At 38.9% G+C, this 12,676-nt stretch overlaps 1 protein-coding gene across 2 annotated transcripts; it reads right to left on the bottom strand.

Annotated features, from left to right (window-relative positions):
* Nucleotides 1-1,290: 1,290 nt before the first annotated feature.
* On the bottom strand, nt 1,291-6,232 carry PRXL2C (peroxiredoxin like 2C). 2 transcript variants are annotated; one of them, XM_077171648.1, is made up of 6 exons: nt 5,654-6,232; nt 5,089-5,157; nt 3,500-3,553; nt 2,956-3,061; nt 2,582-2,713; nt 1,291-1,972 (listed from the first exon to the last, which is right to left on the bottom strand). In XM_077171648.1, the coding sequence occupies exons 1-6, from the start codon at nt 6,095-6,097 to the stop codon at nt 1,845-1,847; spliced, it is 933 nt and encodes a 310-aa protein (XP_077027763.1). In that variant the 5' UTR covers nt 6,098-6,232; the 3' UTR covers nt 1,291-1,844. The 2 variants fall into 2 exon arrangements, with proteins under 2 accessions (XP_077027763.1, XP_054507864.1); XM_054651889.2 differs by having other exon boundaries at nt 5,617-5,931.
* Nucleotides 6,233-12,676: the final 6,444 nt, after the last annotated feature.

The following is a 12,676-nucleotide window of genomic DNA, read 5'->3' as shown; positions in this document are numbered from 1 at the left end:
TAGAATGTTTCCTTTAAAATCAAAAGCACCAAGAACAACTGCAAAATAGAAGTGGAACAAGAATCAGTGCCCTTAACTGTGATTATCAGGTTAATGAAGCAGAGTGGAAGCACTACATATCAACTGGCTATTCATCATACGTTGTCTTTGAAAATAATTTTATTTGTTTATTGTCTTTGTTTTACAAACATAAGTTTTCCAGCCTGCTTTTGGCTGTTTAAGTAACATGAGGCAAAGAGGCAGATGCATTCCAGAGTTCTTGGCATGCTGAAAAATATTGTTGAGCTGGGGGACTGCTGGAGGGAGGAGGCAGCTCCTTATTTGAGACTGTAGGAACAGTGGTTCATGAAAAGCAGACTTCACTCCCCCGCGAGCCTGAGCTGCCTGTCCCAGTCTGTTATGCCGAGTTTGAGGAAGCCTCTGGCCAGCCCTGAAATCACAGGGGTTGAGAGTCTGCATGTGACTACCTTTAGCCCTGTGCCGAGTGCTGTTCAAAGCAGGCAACTGTATTTTTACATTCATAAAATCCTTCTTCTAAACATGTAATATCAAAATAGAGGTGTAATGAATAAGTTGCTGAGGCATAGTATCTTTAATAGAATTACATTGTTCGGTATTGTTATGTTTCTTACGCAAGCCTTTTATTTTTTATCAAGGAACAGTGCACTTAATTTCGCTCTTAATGGTGTAAAGCTTTCCAGACCTTGCTCTGGGCCTGCCAGTGACCTTAATGAATGCAGGAACAAACATCTTCACAAAATGCCATTTCACAATTGCATTAAAGCTTAAAAGGGGTGAAAATTTGCAGTTGAGACATGTACGTATGGTAACATTTTACAGTGAGGGTCAAAGATCAAAGGCTGCAGAGAAGGATCTGCTCCTCCATAAATCTTGGACATTTTTTTTTTTCAAATTGCTAAAAAGTGTATCCTAGATGAAAGAGGGCACATCTACTTTAATGAAACCAATAGATGTTGAACATAAACATCTGTAGATAAATGAATAATATGAAATATGCCAGAACTGCAAACCAGAAAGAATGCTGTTATGCTTACTTCAGTTGTTTAAGACAGAAATAACTAAGAACAATTTATTCTGAGACCTCTTGCTCAGAGAAAATACGTACATACAAAGGAAGAACATCTTGCTGCAAATCTTCATAGGAACACAAATAATTTGGGTTACTCCAAAACCAATAATCTGATCAGATACAAATTTAAGACCCACCCCTCTCTGGTCTTACAGACCCATGTTTTTGTATCACACAAAAGAATTGCAGACAATACAGGATGATGTATTTAAAATATTTATTTCAATTTGTGAAATGTGTTTCATAACTTCTGCCACTGCCAGATGCAAATGAAGTCCAGGTGTTCAAAACTGTGGCTTTTCAAGGTGTATTTCAATACAAAATACAGTCATACAGTGCTGGAAGCTTTAAAACAGTGCTGAAAAGTCTTGGATTGAAAGCCAGTGTTGATCTGCTGAAGACAAGAATCCCAAGTTCTTCCTGAGCAAAATCTGATTTCTTACCTTAGTGTTCTTACCTTGAACAACGATGTTTAAAAAAAAACTAGCAAGTTTGTCTGATGAGACAATAATAAGCTCTAGGATTTTTTGCAATCAGTCTCAGTTGTGTTTTAGTTTTTATTATCTTGTACTCAATGGAAATAGCACTTTTATATCCATCTCTAGTGTCAGGTAGTTTATTCTATGCTTTGATTTTCTACATAAGGTTTCAGATGTTCCACAAAGAAGCAACAGAACCAATGCTTGCTGTAATTCACCAGAGAGCTGTTCTTGTAGAGCACAAATTTACAAAAAAAGTATACATTGCTTCAGTGTCATATGTCAATAATCTGGGGTTTGTTTGAGAAATTCACTGTTTTAACTCCTGCCAGCTCCAAGATTGTATTAATGGGAACATGATCCAGCCTGTTTTTATCAAGGTGCAAAAAATGAACTTCGTTGCCTGGAATGAGAATAACATGTAAATTATTGAATAACATATTTATTTATTCAAAGATGTAAGTATATTGAAGCAGCATTCTGACTACCTACCAGTTACTGTACAAATGTGTATTAGTTCTGTAGAGTGCACATATTCTGTATTTTAAACAATGACAAAGTGTTTTTTAATTATATTAAAGAAGCAAGGAACATTGACACATTTAACTACTTTAAATCTGCTGTAGCAGGATATTTCCTAATAATGTGGTGACTGTCATGTTGCAATTCCCCCTTCATGCTTTACCCCTCTAATAAAACCACATTAAATGCCTCAAATCACATGTGAAAGCAGAATGTAGGTAAATACCACAATGCCAAGAAAACCCTCCATACTTTGAGGCAGTTGTTCCATCAGCGATCCAACCAATTTCTGCAGTACTGTGATCAGGTTTATGCCACCTCTGTGGGAGATGGGACTACGCAATGACACTCTGCAGATTTCTTCATGCGACAGAAATCACACAGTTCAACACCAGACTGTCTCCTTGGGACCCACAGGGACAGAAGGCGAAATGGCAGCAAACAGCTAGAGGAGACAGTGGTGACTTTCACACAAAACAAAGCAGCTCACCTGGGCCTAAAATCAAAGCTCCTCCCTGCTGAGCAGGGTCTCCTTGAAAATCAAAAGCTGGGCCAGTCATTGCTCTCCATATACTCCTAATACTTCCCAGAAGAGTGTTTGATTTCACATGAGGGCTCCGAACTAAACAAAACCACAAAACACTTGTTATGTGGAAATATGAAAGTATATAAGAGCAACAACAATTAACAGCTGCTATGAATACTTTAGAGATTCCTGATTACCAGTGTTTTCACAAAATATAGCCTACGAGACACAGTCTGGTGGGCAACTCATTTTCTCTTTACATTGTGATCATATTATTTTATCAGAGCATTTCTGTTTTGTTTGTGAAAGTCTAAATAAGGTGAGAAAATCATTCTTACCTGATGCTTTATTACCTTCACCTCTTTTCATCCCAAGTATTTTATAAATTTCTCTTTGTGGATCTACATATATTTCATGTGTATATCCAGTTAAACTGCAAAAAGGCTGCAAAATATAGGCATAGACACAGACAGACACAGAAAAATAAAGTAATATTTGTAAGGTTAAGGCAGTAACAAGCTAGGTTTTACTGACAACAACAAAAATACCAACACTCTGCCAGCTTCATGCTCCCCCCTCTTATTTGAAAGCTGTGTATTTGTTAGTTATGTTAAAGTACAAAATTTTTAGCCTCAAAGCTTCTATTAAAACAAAGCTTTCAGTGAAATCAAGAAAGGATGTTTCCTTAGCAACACCTGGTGGCTTTTAAACTGCAAGTTTTAATTATTTGCTTTAGTTGTGTATTACTATTAGAATTGCCTCATGAACGCTATCCTTTTTTACTGTTGCAAAAGACTACCCTTTCATGCAAACCAAATCCCTCAGTACAGACCAAGAGGACATAATAGAGGATTCATTGTATTTAATGACCACTTTATTTACCTTGATGTGATGATATGATGACTGTCCAATAACTATAAGCCTCACATTCGATTCCTAGAACAGAAGATGGGTATTGAAGCTGTGAAGAGGAAGTGGGTGTCCTACCTGACTTCAAAACATTGCCAGAATCTGGTGTGCCGAGTTAGTGATTGCAGTGCACTGACTTAAAATTGTTTCATCTTAACATAACTTCCATGTTTGGAGACTGTACTTTTGTATATCACCCACAGTTAGCAGCAACATTAATTTTTTAAGTGAAAAAATATTTTTAAATACAACTTTTAAATTACAGTTGTGTAATTAATCTTTAAGTTTCCTGTAGCATTGACAGGATTGTCTTTTCAATTAATTGCAACATGATATGATTTTGGAAACTCAAAATTTCCACTCAATTGCACCTACATCTAAAGAAGAAGCACACAAAGGATGGTGCCCAAACATTTGGGATTTACATATATGGACCCATTGATAGATATAACTTGCATTTATATCGACTGCTGTTTTTTGCAGGTGCAGCCTTAAGCCTGAGTCTGTAAAACAGTGCCCAAAATTGAAGTTCATTTAGATATCACTAAAACCAGTTCCTAAATATAAGGTTGTTTTATTATATATTTGCCTCTCCCAAATAGAATAATTTTCCATATAAAATAATTTTGCTTGTTATGAAAAGAAGCCCTCCTAAAATCCGAATCTTTTCATTAAGAAAAGCGCATTCTTAATTGACATTTTTGACTCTCTAGATACATTTATTTGAGGAGCCAAATTAACAAAATGTCCTTTTGAGTAACACTGATCAAACAGTTTAGAAATATCTGTCCTGAGAAGGGAACCTGACAAAGAAATTGCCCATTTTTGTCCTCATAATTCCTAATCCATCTCAGATGGACCTAGATGGAGTTGCCATCAGCAATGACCTGAGTCTCTGTCATTGGCTATGCTGCTGGGAATAAAGTAAGGAAGAATTTCAATCAGCAGTCTAGAAGAGACAGATTGACCTTCCACATTTAGCAGGATATCATTGTCTTCTCTGGCATCTCCTACCACCCAAAAAACTCATATTGATAGCAACCCCTGCCCACTCTACTTCTCTTTTCTGTCACTGTCATTCCTGTTTGTGCAGCTGCCCTGGAGAGCAGGACACACTACTAATGCACTTTACAAATCACCATAGAAAAAGATCCTATTTTTAATCCAGATCAATTTTCTGATCTTGTTCTGTGCACATCAGCCGGACCTACTAGTATAATGGACAGGGCAGTAGTTAGCAGTCAGAAGACAGCTGTCCAGGGCACTACTAATACTGAAAGAAATGCCTGTCAGATGTTGTCTAACTGCTCTGAGCACAACAGTATAAAGAGCACCAAGCTAATAGGGCAGGGAGAAATAATGCTGTTCCAACAGAGCGTGCAATGCCATAAAATCCTTTCCTGTGTCTCCTAGGCAGATTCATTATTGCTATTGTAGCAAACAATGAAAGTGCTTCTTCTGAGCCTTTTTTTTTATTCCTCGAAGCTTTATGTAAGTGCGTAGCCGGACATAACAGATCTGCTTGATTGTGGCCACAAACACATTAAGAGCAGAGTACTTACTTGTAAAAATGCCTTGGGAACTTTTGCCAGATCTTCTACGTACTCCTTACAGGTGTAACACAAAAAGTTCTGCAACGTACCCAATTGAATGTGTGAGAAACAGATACAACTGCATAAATAGGAAGCAGCAGACTTTGGACACACACCACTTTGGAGGTGATCAGGAACAAGGAATGGGAAAGATTCCAACCACAAAATTTGGATTCGGATAATGGTTTAACCCAAGCCTGAACAAGGACACTGGGCCTGCAGCCTTGCAAATATTTTTATCTCTAGGTATTTTAGGAATGTGATAGCTGGCTCGACAGCCGGGAAATCAAGGAACACGATACTTGTTTCCCTAAACACCCGGCTGAAGAAGTATTTCCTTTCTGGTAAATAGTGTTTCACTTTACCAAAGAACAGGGGTCTCAGGAGAAGCACGGCTCTCCTTTGTGTTCCTGCCCAGCCCGCGCTAAGCCCCCGCACCGCCGCCCTCCCACTGCCCCGCCAGCAGCCGGGCTAGGCCCCGCGACGGCCCCTCCTCACCCGCACGAACAGCACGATCGCTTTCTGCTCCGCGTACAGGGCCTGGAAGGGGACGCTCCTGCCGTCCGCGTCCAGCACCGGGCAGCGGGCGGCCTCCCGCAGCTGCTCCTGCTCCGGCCGCCGCCCGCAGCCCCGCGCCCGCCCGACCTGCTGCGTGACCGGGGGCGCCGGCGACCCGGCCATGGGAGCGCGGAAGGGAAAGGCGGAGCTGGAGCGGAAAGGCGCGGGCCGTTGTGCGACGGCGAGGAAGCGACGGGCCCGGGATGGAGCGGAGCCGTTCGCTCCCGGCCGGGGGAGCGACCTCGGGCAGCCGCGCCGAGGCCCAGGAGGAGGCGGGGGATTCCGATGGAGAGAGCGAGCAACCTGCGGCCGAACCCGCTGCGCGTCCGTCAGCCAGAGACGGGGTGCAGTTTGTGCCCGGGAAACACAGGAGAGTCACCCGGAGCTTCCAGGAATGGTGTGCAAGCAGGAGCAGTGACATGGCTGCACGGCCCTCGAGGTCGGCGTTATTTTTGCGGGAGGCCGCAGACCTGCAGAGGGCCGTAAGCGAGATGGAAAACTTGTCGAGGAGTTGCCGAGCTGCTCGGTTTTTGTATCAGACAAAAACCGCACCAAACCCAGTGTCCCGGTTCATGCAAAAGCAGAGCTTCACCGTGTCTTGACAGCTGAATAGCAGATGCTCGAGTGCACGCAGAAATGAGTGAACAGTTCTTAAAAAAAGAAAAACACTATGTCGTTGAAGAGTATTGTAGTATTTTACATTGTTGTGTCAGCTGAAAGCTTATGAGAATGAGGGTACTTTTCTTAGTGGGCAAAGGACAAAGAAATATCAGAGAGAATAGGACTGGGGGGAATCTCCAGAATTTTTTCTGCTTTGTGAAACTGTCTGATTTTATTGATTCCAAAGTTTCTCTTGGCAGACTGTCCTGGGGTCTGTATGTTAGTGTGATCCAAACTTACATCCCCTGTACTTTGGATTAAGCCACTGCTTTTATATTACCAGGACTGAGCACATAAAACAGGTTAAGTTTTGCATTTCAATATGTCCTCACAAGAACTTTGATTTGAAAGGTGATGAATTCAAATTAGTAAAGATTAGTAAAGAACTTCAGGAAATTGTGAAACTTATAATTCTCCAATGCAGTTGGACCCAATGATTTTAAAGATCTTTTCCAACATAAGTAATTCTATGATTCTGGAAGAATATGGTCAGTTGTTTTCATCAGGCTTCCTTGTTCAGTTATTAGTGTGTTAGAAGTATGCAGCACACTTCTTCCCCTAGCAGTTCATAAACCAAACCGTGTGCTGTGTGCTGTGTGCAGCAGCCCTGTAGCTCCCTTAGCAGTACTGATGGGAATGTGCTGCCTAACCTTGACTACTGCAAGACAGCAAGGCAGACAACTGACAGCTTTTGACAAGCTTTGGTCTTCATCTTGAAGCTGAAGGGGATGGGTAATCTTGTTGTGTTATGCCTGTGGTAAAACCAGGAAGCATTGGGCAGGACTCAGGGGCACAGCTCAGGACTCGATCATCAGGAGAGCTTAAACCAGAGCCTTTGCCACTGCAGCTGGAAATCAGAAGAAGCAGTCATATCACTGTAGGGGATCTACTGATGAAAAGAATTGGGCATTGTGGTGTCACAAGCTCAGAAGACACTGCCCCGGGTCAGTCTGCACAGAGCTGACCTTGTGCATCCAGAGAGCTTGTTCTTTCTTGATTTGAAATGAAATCTGAGCAGCCCAAGAGAGACACTCTGCCTGTCTTGGAGAGGTGGTAATCATTCCTACTAGGCCAATGAAGACTGCCTGCAGACTTTGCTTTATGTAATTTGGCCTCCTTAAACAAGCTGAAGAAGCACATCCTTAACAACTGGTTTCAGTTGTATACAAGTGAGGAACAGCAACTTTCTTCTGAGGGTATTTGCCAAAGCATTCTCTAAAACCCCTCATGCACCATGTTTCTAACTTTTGGTGGCGAATCTTAAGTGTTGTAAGAATACAAATACAAATTGCTGTCACCCCCACTTTTATAGAGAAAGGGCAGAAGTGAAGACAGTTGTACTCTAACATGTTCTCTAAAAGAAGAAAAACTCAAAATTAGCAGTCATGTTTTGAAAGCTGAAGCTTAAAGCCTTTCATTAATACATGCTTAGCAGAAATGCAGATGTAAGTTTTTCTTAGATGGGAAGAAAGAATCCATATCTGCTGGACAGTACTAACTACCTAAGTGTGCAGTCTACTAAAACTATATAATTCTTCTATGTGTGCTGTGAATAGGGAAATTTCATTTTCTTTCCCTTCCCCTCTTTTCTTTATAGCTCACAAATATAGAAATGTGGATAACTTAAAAAACCACTTTTGTCAGAGTGATGTATTTTTCATTGTCCTAAGGAGAATCAATCAGTGCATTTACATTATAAATTTCAATTCAGGATGCAAGTCACTCTCTTCATTGAAGTGCAATTTACAGTTGTAGAGAGAAATTTAGCTAATATTTAATTAATCAAGTGTTGGGTTACTTTGTACTGTGGATAAGAAATTCAAATTCCTACCATTTCAAGAGGGAAGATAGTAATTACACAAATATGGTGGTTAATTTATTTGTTCTGTATTGACTAGTGAAACAAAATACCAGCTGTAATTATGCAACCTTAATTCCTTTGTATACTGCAGCTACACAAAATATTTGACAAGAGAGGTGTGGCCTGTATCAATACCATAAATGTACTGCCTAAAGTATTTGGTGTTTATTTGTAAAGCAACACGTTATTATCAATTTACTGCACAATGTACTGTTTAATTAACACAAGGATATTTGTTCTTGTTAATCTAATATTGTTTAGCTAGAGATAACAAGGTTATTACTTATCAGCAAAAATAAATTAGTGTTTACAGTGCCAGGGAAAAACATCATGCTAAACACTAGCTAAGAATTAGTTGTTTTTAAACTGTTGTTGTAATAACAAAGGAGTAAAAGTGTATACTGTCCTGTAGATAAGACAGATTCTTCTCTATAAGGATGGTGAGAGAAGTACCCCAGAGAAGTTGTGGACTCCCTGTCCCAGACAGTGTTCAAAGCCAGGCTGAATGGAGCTTGGAGCAGCCTTGTGCAGAGGAAGGTTCCCTACCCATGGCAGGGGGCAGAACTGGATGATCTTTCAAAGACCCTTCCAACTCAAACTATTTTATGATTCTATAATAAGAGGCTTTTTCCTTCATGTCTGCCTTTCATTGTTCCCTTAGTCTCACAATATCCTGGAGGTATGATTGAATAGCATCATGGAGTGATTCTTCCAACCAGCAAAGACAATACCCTTTTCCTGACCCAGAGATGGGGCAACTGAGAGGCATTTTAAAAACTTGTATTCCATTTACTGTCCAGCAAGGACAGTAATTTGCACTTTTTAAATTACATCAATTTTGCAAGAGGTGAGTTAATCTCCAGTTTCACTACCTGCTGTGTGTACTCATCCTGATGTTATTTCTCATTAGTTTTGCTTCCTGTTTTGCTTTCTGTGGTTGTTTTTTTATTGTTTGTTGGTTTTGTGTGTGTGGTTTTTTGTTTGGTTTGGTTTGTACTTCTCTATTTTTGTTTATTGAGGGAAGATTGGCTGTTTGTTTTTTTCCTTGAAGGAAAAAACCAGACTTATTACTGTTTCAAAGCTTGCCTAAATTTTGCTTTTTGGCTCCATTTAAAAGTTCAAGATTGTTTACCAGACTAAAGGGCTTTGTAAGTCTGGCTGCAGTATCAGAGTATCAGTGCGTATTTCATACTGACTAACTGTTGTTTCAGAACACAGATAATAGAAATGTAATTTAAAATCTACTCAAATAGTTCAGGGATTATAATGACGTATGGAGAGAAAATATTTTTCCTGTTAATTCTGATATATTTAGTTTTGTAAAGCAAACCCTACAGAGAGAGCAGTAGTACAAACTTTACTATGCAACAAAATAACAGTATTAAGTGAAACATGCACATCTTATTTAATATAGCCTCAAGGCACAAAGAGAACTTTTAATGCATTTCATAAGAAATCTCTGAATTGAATCTATTTCTGCTTTGCAGCTACCTACTCTGTGCTGCAAATGAGAAACAGAGATGACCATCTATGTGTCAAGCACAGTAAATTATGTGTGAAGATGCTGTTTATTTACTCTAAGTAAATATTGAATATTTTTTAAAATAACTAGGAAGTAGCAAAATAATACTGAAATAGATGAGACATGGTCAAAAAACAAATAAAAGATATGCTACAGACAGGCCAAACAGAATTGTCTTGTATCTTGTTAGCAATAAGGCTCTTAGAAAGTGAGCTAATTATCATTAGTGTAAACCAGATGAGAGGATTAAGAAATAAAAAATGTGAAAAAAAGCAGATGTGATTTCATGGAGTGTCCAGGGAAGACTGGTATCTTGCAAAGTAAACAAAAACTTATTGAAAACTTTAGATACTGTTCCTTTTTTAACGTCTCACCTCCCCCCCTACCCCCCCACCCCCTACTTCATTTTTTGCTTATATGGAAAAGTGTGTTGTGAGAAGGTTGTAGTTCCCAGCTACTATTTTCTATATTTTCTATGTTCTTAGAGAGTTGGATGGGTACTTAGCAGTAGATTCAGTTCAAATGGCTCTTTTATTTATGACAACATTGATATTTAGCTACAGTTAGGAATTTCCTTCTTGAGGCCAGTAGATGGTATAATATTTTCGCTGGAGGCTAATAGCTTTTGCTAATTATAGCACACACTTGAAACAGATCTCATTTATTTCTTGGTATATAATTAAGAGTAGCATCACTTTAGCATCAGACATATCTCTTGACCCTCTTTGCTAGAGGGATCAATTAGAAACTCAGGCCAGTTCTCATAAAGAGGTGGATATGATTTTTTCACAACCTTGCCTGACTGTATCCTAAGGACTACAAATCCATGACCCATGTCCACTCTTCTGCCTTTCAAATTTGGCTAAAACATGTTGACTCTCTTAATATTGACTGACTGAGATGATGTATGTGCCAAACTCTGATGAAGTAAGCCACAGTTTTCATTTAGTGGGTACTTTCTTAAGAAATTATTTAAATAAGAAAAGGAGTCCAAAGATGAAGTGTCTAATGCCCATGTGAAACCTTAATCAGAAGCTTTAGACATTACAGCTTTCCAGCTGGCTCTCCTAGGAGGGCCTTTAAAATCCTCTCCAGTGGAAATAATGTGTTGGGTTTGTTAACAATGAAACCTTCTACTACAGCCGGTAAAATTCATGCTGAAGCTGAGGTGGAGGGCCTAGGCCTGAAAGCCTTTTCAGTCTGGAGTTCATGTGGATGCTGGCATGGATCCTGCACTTGGTGCTTTGAGAGATAATTGTTGGCTTATGGCTCAAAAATATGGCCCCTTCTGTGTCTTCAATGTTTAAACAAGAAAGCTGTTTTTCCTCATGTTGTTTGCACCGTGATTTTGTTACTTACTTCAACAAAGATGTCAATCTGCTCCAGATTTTTCTTTCTTAATGGAGCTATTTATTTTTTCCCGATTTTCAATTCCTATTTTCAATTATCTTTTTAATATATTTCTAATGCAGTCATTAGTTTATGCACAAAGCTAGCAGTTAAAGTGAAGATCAGAATTAAAAGGCAAATATAGATACATGGAATATACTTTAGTTGGAGACAACCATAAATTAACATATATTAACATATCAGCTAAACCACAAATTCTTTAACTAAAATGTCAGTAAATGTAAAACAAGTGTCACCTTTCTTTGCATATTGATGAAAGGCCATTCAAATTAATTCAAATTTATGTACTGTTGTTTCGTTACATCATCATCTTTCATGTTGTAAGTTAGAATGTGCCATGTCCTTCTGTCTGCAACCTAAGATTTCACATGTAAAAGCTAAAGAATACAGTGCACAAAACCAAAATCTGTTAAAAAAGAAGAAAATAATGGCAAAGGAATGAAAATTCCCTCTAAGCTCTATTTCTTCTTTTTTTTATTTTCTTCATTGTTCCTCAATAAAATGTTTGCAACAATTTTGTTTTCTTCATGCTAATGTTTATGCATCAATCATTTGTTGAATGCAGCTACTGCCATTTCTGCATAGTACATGAATCACGTTTTTTTTCAAACTGAATTGACTTGTGTTCTCTCCAGAGAATGATCAACAGCCCCTGTTTAAAAATTCTCATTAGGCACTGTAGCATTCAAGCGGTGGCCCCGCCATGGTTTCCAATGTCTTGGAAATAGAAACCTAGGGATTTCAGTATCAGTTTGATCATACAAATATATTAGCTAGGTGTCATAACAATCAATCTGCAAAACATATGTATTTCTGTCGTGCTGCTATCATTAATTCTACAAAGGGAAATCCTTTAAAGAAGTACTAGTTGTTGTTTGAAAATATCAGAAGAGAGAAAATATCTGGCTTACAGTCCAAATGGGATCAACACAACTGTGTCTGGAATTGCTGTACCAGCAGGAATCTCTTCTTGCTAATGTAATTTGTGTGACCCTTTCTGAGTAGTAATTGCTGTGTTGCTTTTCTTAAATGAAAAGCCCGTACGACAGAAAAGAATGAATCAGGATTGAAGAATCCTTATTCCTTTCTACTGCTTTGTGGACTGCTAATTGCTAAAGCAGGCGAGTCTAGGCAGGGATTGTTTGTATGTATTTATTTATTTAAACAAATTTGTAAAATAAATTTTGATTGTCTTAGTCTATGGAAATATTTATCTTACTCTAAAAATGACTTCAGGAGGTATGATCCACTTGGAAATACACGTATACGTATTCTTTTTCTCCATTATACATTTTTCCCGTGTGTGTCTATCTGCTTTGGAATGCTGCTTCTGTGGCCTGTCCTCTGCCTGTGTCTTGTGGCAGTGACTTTTGCATAAAAGCTTTGATAAAGTGCTATTGAAAATCATACTTTTTAGTTATTTTTCCTTGTATATCTGTGTAGCTGTACTCTAAACAGGTCATTGTAATTCAGCCTCTGCTTCAGAAAATGTAATAAGGAGATTATTCACACTTGAAAGTTAATTCTGACTAAAGTAGATGTAAATT

The sequence above is a fragment of the Agelaius phoeniceus genome, chromosome Z, assembly GCF_051311805.1.
Source record: "Agelaius phoeniceus isolate bAgePho1 chromosome Z, bAgePho1.hap1, whole genome shotgun sequence".
Lineage (NCBI taxonomy): Eukaryota > Metazoa > Chordata > Aves > Passeriformes > Icteridae > Agelaius > Agelaius phoeniceus.
Note: the sequence above shows the minus strand (reverse complement) of the source record. Positions and strands in the feature narration are given on the sequence as shown.

Excerpts from the sequence above, each read along its gene's own strand:
- PRXL2C (XM_077171648.1), bottom strand. The coding sequence starts at position 6,097 with ATGTCACTGCTCCTGCTTGCACACCATTCCTGGAAGCTCCGGGTGACT. Across the intron at positions 3,062-3,499 it reads CATCATATCATCACATCAAG|CCTTTTTGCAGTTTAACTGG; the intron begins GTAAATAAAGTG and ends TATATTTTGCAG. Across the intron at positions 1,973-2,581 it reads AGCTTTGATTTTAGGCCCAG|GCAACGAAGTTCATTTTTTG; the intron begins GTGAGCTGCTTT and ends TTCTCATTCCAG.